The sequence below is a fragment of the Microtus ochrogaster genome, linkage group LG4 (genome assembly GCF_000317375.1).
Source record: "Microtus ochrogaster isolate Prairie Vole_2 linkage group LG4, MicOch1.0, whole genome shotgun sequence".
Taxonomy (NCBI): Eukaryota; Metazoa; Chordata; class Mammalia; order Rodentia; family Cricetidae; genus Microtus; species Microtus ochrogaster.
The window spans coordinates 47,951,280-47,958,362 of record NC_022030.1 but is presented as its reverse complement, the minus strand read 5'-3'; the positions used below and the strand labels follow the sequence as shown (position 1 = coordinate 47,958,362).

Genomic DNA, 7,083 nt, shown 5'->3' with positions numbered 1-7,083 from the left:
AGCCGTTGAGTTTCTGGTGAGAATGTTCTTGATTTTTAATCTGAGATCAAATGGGTTCAGAAGAAATCAGACAACCCCAACCACGCTGAGGCTTGAGCTCGGAGGCCCCATGACGGGAAGAAGAAAAAGCTACCTCTAGTTGTTATATTACTCCCTGTGAAGAAAAACCGTTTCAGAGAATGACTGCTGCCTCTTCCTTCTGAAAGTTTCCACTCCGTGTCATGACCCCCAAGGCTGCAAACCTGTCTTCTTTCTAGTCCAGATGTCCAAACTTTCTTTGGTTTTGGATCTGTCTATTCTGGTGCTGCAATGAAGTAGAAAAAGATGGGTGAAGAAGAGGTGTGGGCAAAAAAGGAAAAAATAGATACTTTTTCCTTCGTCTGTGAGGCTGAGGAAGTCATTTTAAAACCCTCCTTTTCTCTTTAACCAAACCTGAATCACTGTCAAGTTATGTAAGCATTAGCCTGTAAACACTTCTCACCTCTGACCCAGAAGACAACTGAATCTTGGCTACTCTCCATACCTTCATTCTTGCACACTCCGAAGTACTACTTCCATTTTTGCTAAAGTGATCTCCATAAGTGAAAACGCTACACTCACCTCACCTACTTTTCTGCTTCAAAGCCTTCACTAGGTCTCCATCACTGGCAGGAGAGGGGCCAAGGTCTCTGATGAGGTGAGCAACGCTTGCTTTTCCACTCTTGTCTTTCCTAACCCTTGGTCAGAAAGAGTGGAGGTAGTTGTAATTCTCTCCAGAGTGTCATACTCGTTCTCAATTACTATTTTCCTTGCTGTTTTTTCTCTTTTTTCCTCCCCACTTCACCAACTTACTTTTAGTTTCAACGTGCACACACTTACCCCACCACCCCATCTTGAGGACACGTCTTATCAAGGCTAACTTTTTTACGTGAGAAACATTTGATAGTCAATGTGGGCATCATCCTTTATCTCCCAGAACAGCAGTCTTCATGTGTACAGAATCTGCGATGGGTTCTTCAATTGCTCCCAGAACCTGTAGGTCTCTGTCTACTGTGTCAAAATTAGTTATCTGTTTATACATTTCTCTTTCTTCCAGACTGTGACCTGCCCAAGGAACTCATGTTTGGGAAATCAGTTTTCTCTCTGATGTGTGAGTCTTGGGAAGATGTCACCTGCTGAATCAGGCAGGAATCACTAAATGAACACTGGAGTCTTTATTCTAGGACTTCTCCTTTCCCTTCTCATTCCTTCCTCTCAACTCCTACACAGATGCCCATAGCAGCAATGTTCACAAGAGTCAATGTTGACTATTTTGACACAATATATTATCTAGCCATAGAATAGTTATGATACTTTCCTACAGCATGGATGAAACTTGATAATTGCTAACTGAAAGAAGCCATATACAAAATGACACACATACTATGATTCCATGCATATGAAATGGCCTGAATGGGCAAGAAGAGACAAGAAGTAAATGAGTGGCTGCCCAAGGCTGAAAGACAGAATTATGGGAAGTGGCAGCCACTGAGCATCTTTTTCACGTAATGAAAGTACTTTACAGATAGTAGAGGGATACTCACAACTCCTGGACTATTACTCTTTAAAAGGAGAACTTTACAGTTTGTGAATTACACTTCAGTAAAGTTACTCCAAACACCAATACCAACACTAACCACATCTTAACTTATACAAAATATATCAAAATTTTTGGGAGTAAAAGGCATGGATATGGGTTTTCTTTTAAGGTTTTTGATGTATAGAAATACTGATAATTATACAACAAACAAGAAAGAAAACCCCATCTGTGTTCATGAATTCAATTCCAGATTAAACAACAAATTTTATTTTAACAACTTCCAATTCTAGCTGGCTTTGGGGTACAAATAACTTTTTAAAAATTGTAAACAGTGGGCTTAAGATATTGCTCAACTGTGAAGGCTAGGCTCACAACAAAAAAATCATAAATAGGTAATTATTAGCTTGCCCCCAGCAAAAATTGATTTTATTTATATTAAATTTCTTTCACAGAAAAATAGCAATGTGTTTACTTCTAAATAACTGAAGTTATGTTTCAGAAAAAGGTTGTAGGGTCTTTGATCTGTGAAGTTGATTCTCCATGAGTAAGGGGTCAGCTATCTATGTTGTATGGCTTTTGGTTTCAGTTCTGAATTTATTTAACATTTCTTCAATGACTGTAAATGAACATTCATGTTTCTAGACCTCATTCACCCCTCTTTGGCCATCCCCTCCCAAAGGAATTTATAGGCATGGTGGCCCACACTTTTAATTCCAGCACTCAGGAAGCAGAGGTAGGTGAATCTGAGTTTCTATGCCAACCTGATCTGTGTAGTGAGTTCTAAGTCAGCCAGGGTTACAGAATGAGACCCTGTTTTTTTTTTTTTTTGATGTTGTTTTGTTTTGTTTTCTTTGTTTGCTTGCTTGCTTGTTTAGAAAAATGAATATAGAGCTAAAGACATTGTAGGCACCTGTTGCCAAGCCTGATTTCTGATTAGAAGGAGAGAACCAACTCCTGCAAGTTGTCCTCCACCCTCCACACAATATTTAAAATGAAATTCTATTTTGTGAAATGGGAATACACTGGAAAATGGTATCAATGTGGTCTCCTCCCCAACAGAGTTGATAATGTGATTTCATTTAGTTTGCTTTTGAAGTGAGAAATTGAATGAGATAATATCTAGATATTTGATTGTTTATTGCACAAAGGTAGAACTTCTCTTGATTTAAGACAACAAACATGCAAGTTTCTTGGGAGCCTGTTCTCTGAATTTGCTATGGAAGAAAAATTAAAGGCAACACTTGAACTACAGATTTCTGCACCTCTTTATCCTACTCTTGGTTTGGTCAATAAGCAAAGTCAAAATGTTTTGAAAGTTTTAAATCCCTTTATAGAAACCTGTCACATGACTGAAAACAAATTTATCTGGGCACCAGTGTCAGGTTTTCAGGCTGCTTCCAAGCATATCACTTAATCAGGAAGTCAACCTAAGGCCTGATTAACATCTTAGGAATCTCAATTTGATTAAAAAATTCCTAGTGCATAGCTCAGTGATGACAGAAGGGTCACATTTTGCCATGTTTCAGGTGGAAACATGCTCCGTTTTCCCTTTCACAAAAGGATGCCAACATAATCAAAATATAAACTTTAAAACTTTTGGTATACTGATCACTCCAAGAAGACATATCTTTATCTGTCAGGAGATTTTGTTGGAGATCTATTAAGTTGACTAATTCCTTTTGATTTCAGGACAAAAGAGAATTATTGTTCTTACATTGTAACTAAAATTTTTCCATCCTCAGAAAACAAGATTTTGGTGAAACAGTCACCCATGCTTGTGGTGGATAACAATGACGTCACCCTCAGCTGCAGGTATTCTCACAACCTCCTCTTGAAGGAGTTCCGGGCATCACTGTACAAGGGAGTGAACAGTGATGTGGAAGTCTGTGTTGCAAATGGGAATCTCACCTCTCAGCTTCAGTTTCACTCAAATGTGGGGTTCACCTGTGATGGGAATTTGAACAATGAAACAGTGACGTTCTACCTCCGGAATCTGCACGTCAATCAAACAGATATATACTTCTGCAGAGTTGAGGTCATGTACCCTCCTCCTTACCTAGACAATGAGAAGAGCAATGGAACAATTATTCACGTGAAAGGTAACCGTACTTGTGTTTGGCAATGCTGAACTCAAGGTTGGGGTAAATGGTTAGGCCGGAACACTCACCAATGATCTGAGACTAAAGACAAATAATTTTTAAACCTGTTTTCCTTTTACTTTAGAAATAATTCCAGCTTATAGTTTGAACTCCTGTGCCTTTCTCACTGACATTATGTGGAAGAATGAGGGAAGAAGTTACAGACCATGGGAATAGAACCTATAAGATTATTCTCGATTCAAGTAGGTCATGTCAGGAAAAAAAATTGTCATTAAAATGCTAGCCTGGATTTTTTGAATGCCTTTTGGCTAAGATCAAGTATAAAATTGAACACAGAGTCCTCTAAGAGGAAGCATAGCCTGATGGATCAGGACTCAGGAAGAATGGGTTGGATAACAAATTAATTGGTTTTTTTTGTGATCCATGTTCTTCTTCCATTTGCTTTCTTTCCATTTCCAAAACATGGAAAGGATGCTGAATTAGAAATTTATGGGATATTAAATTTGTAATCTTGGGTAAGTTAACGAACTTTTTTTTGGGGGGGAGTGCCATGCACCCTGCCCTGTGGAAAGTTAACGAGCTTTTTAATAGCCCCAAACTCAATATGATGAAGCAGTACTCATGAATCAGTAGCAATAAGTGTGCTACGTCTATATTGAGATTATGTTCTATCTAGTCATTGGGGAGAAAAATAATAGGATTCTTAAACTTGAGATATAGTTTTTGGCATTAACACATAAAACTGAGAGAGGTCAGGTAGATTTTTGTGTATATGCCTATATTATAGCTTTTCTTTTCCACAGAGTGATAAATAAGAAAACATGTTCCATTTTATATTCAATTCTAGCACAATTGCAATAAATGCATTTTCTTTTAGGTCAGAACAAAACTGTCATTGAGAAAAATCAAATACTAAACAAGGAAAAAATAGTATCTTAATACGGCAGAGTAGTTTTTGTGTTCTGGCAAAGATAGAAGCAATTAATGAGAGAATTCAGATTCCTAATATCAATATTGCTCAAGCAAAATAATTGATTGGATTAAGTCAAAGGATAAAAACGATATGTTATTTTGGAAGCCAAGAACAAAACATTTCTTCCATACAAATGATATACTACTTAGGCTAGTATTTTGGGTGTATGTATACACATATACACATTTAGGAGAACTGGAAAAGATACTACTGATTATGTACTTATCAGCTTTCAACCTTTTTTGTATATTTGAAACATAAGTAGGTAAACTGAAAAATACTTATACTCAACTTTGAGCTTCTGACTTAATCAGTATGGCTTGAGAAAGGTGAAATAGATAATGTTTTCAAATATTGTCAGATAATTCTAATGTGTAGCCAGGATTAAAACTTCATGGAGTAGAGTATTGTTGGTATTCTTTTTATTTATGTATTTTTTATTACAACTTAATTTTAAAGAATTTGTAAATAAAAATGCTTTCAGTTATTTTCAATGTTATGCATTGGAAATAATCAGACTTTAGGTCTGATTATTTCAATCAACTATGAAGTATTCTTCCTCGTTGTAATTTTCTGTGAGTTTCAATAGAGCTGCGTGTTTTCCCACTTCTTCTGACACTAGAGATGTGATGTGTCTCACTCAGCTTCAGATAACCTGTTGGAGCTGGAGTCAGACATTTGTCTTTGTAATTTTTCCAGGCTGGGTTTCTGACTACCATGTTAAGCTGGTGGTTTTTCTTAGGGTTTAAAAACATTTGTATCATTTTACTTATTTCAAAGATAGAGTTTAGTGTATAGATAAATTACCTTCTGATGGGGGTAAGGGGATGGGGTCAGGTTAAAGTCGTTGAAAATTGCCATTTTGAATTGCACAATGTTCAACAAGATCCAGTGACTTCAGTGTCATCAGTGTGCCACTCCAAAGCAATGGTTTCCAACCTCAGTGTTGTATGCTGCATGCTGAGATCAGCGGTGGGCTTGAATATGTTCCAAAATAGCAACACTAGAGCATCTATGCTGGTAATAGTTTGCATATTTTAGTACTTTCAAATTCTTCTCTGATGTTCAGGACAGAAATGTACTCAACTGCTGTTGCTGTGTTCTTTAATCTACTCTGTTATGTTTTTCAGAGAAACATGTTTGTCATGATCAGACAACACCTAGGCTGTTCTGGGCACTGGTCGGGGCTGCTGGAGTCCTGTTTTGTTATGGCTTGCTAGTGACAGTGGCTCTTTATATTATCTGGGTAAGAAAAGCAACATTGCTTTTATGTAACTTCTCTGCACATGCACTCTGACTATATTAAGAATCCTGCCTGCATCTTTTCTACTGCAATGTTGAGATCGATGATTTTTTTTAGACTGTTCGACTTTATGTGAAGTAATGATCTGATGTGACTTCTGTTTTCTAGAAGGCACTAAGTGGCCAGGAAGAATTAGAAACTAAATGGGGATATAAGAGTAGGAGATTAAGTAATATATTGTGGGAGCCTAGGCAGTTTGGATGCTCAACTTGCTAGACCTGGGTGGAGGTGGGGGTTCCTTGGACTTCCCACAGGACAGGGAACCCTGATTGCTTTTCGGGCTTGAGGGGGGGGACTTAATTGGGGGAGGGGGAGGGAAATGGGAGGTGGTGGCGGGGAAGAGACAGAAATCTTTAATAAATAAATAAATAAATAAAAAGAAGAAAAAAAAAGAGTAGGAGATTAGAGGTAGTTAAATTTCTTATCCTTGCCGGGCGGTGGTGCCGCACGCCTTTAATCCCAGCACTCAGGAGGCAGAGGCAGGCGTATCTCTGTGAGTTCGAGACCAGCCTGGTCTACAGAGTTAGTTCCAGGACAGCTCCAAAGCCACATAGAAACCCTGTCTCGAAAAACCAAAAAAAAAAAAATTTTTTTCTTATCCTTATTTTTGCAATATAATAAATGCATATAAAGCATACACATAAATGCAAAAAAAAACATAAAGATAAAAATCTAAACCTCATCAGGAAGCTAAGAAATGAAACCAACGAACAGCTTCAGCTCAGGGTCAAAAATCAGGAGAAAGTAGGCTGCCGAAATTGTGTATTCAAACCAGAAGGAAACAAATCTATTTATGTCAGTCCTATTTTCTGTCTCTTGGGAAGCAGTTGCAGTGTGTGAGGCCAAGTATGGCGCTGTCATTATGAAAGCATAAAGGGAGGGAGACTGTTTGGAGCTCTCCCCACTGAATAGAGTTTACCAGCCTCTGCGGATGGTTCTGCAAGAAGGTTGGTATATATATATATATCCACCTTTCTCAATGTGGAATTTTTGATCCAATTTATTTGTTTTATTTTTCTGAGACAATAGCTCACTAGTGGCCCAAATTGGCCTGTAACTTGCTATGCAGTCCAGACTGGCCTTGTCTCAGCCTCTCAAGGGCTGGAATTACAGGTGTGTGCCACCGTGTCTGTCTTTTGAACATATTTCA

At 38.0% G+C, this 7,083-nt stretch overlaps 1 protein-coding gene across 1 annotated transcript in view; it reads left to right on the top strand.

The window, feature by feature from the left end:
* The first annotated feature begins 1,431 nt into the window (after nucleotides 1–1,431).
* Nucleotides 1,432–7,083, top strand: part of Cd28 (CD28 molecule) — a 10,178-nt gene continuing 4,526 nt past the window's right edge. Inside the window, exons 1-3 of the mRNA XM_013351633.2 lie at nucleotides 1,432–1,523; nucleotides 3,248–3,657; nucleotides 5,761–5,876. Coding sequence (XP_013207087.1) covers nucleotides 1,432–1,523; nucleotides 3,248–3,657; nucleotides 5,761–5,876 — 618 coding nt within the window. The remainder of the gene's footprint in view (nucleotides 1,524–3,247; nucleotides 3,658–5,760; nucleotides 5,877–7,083) is intronic.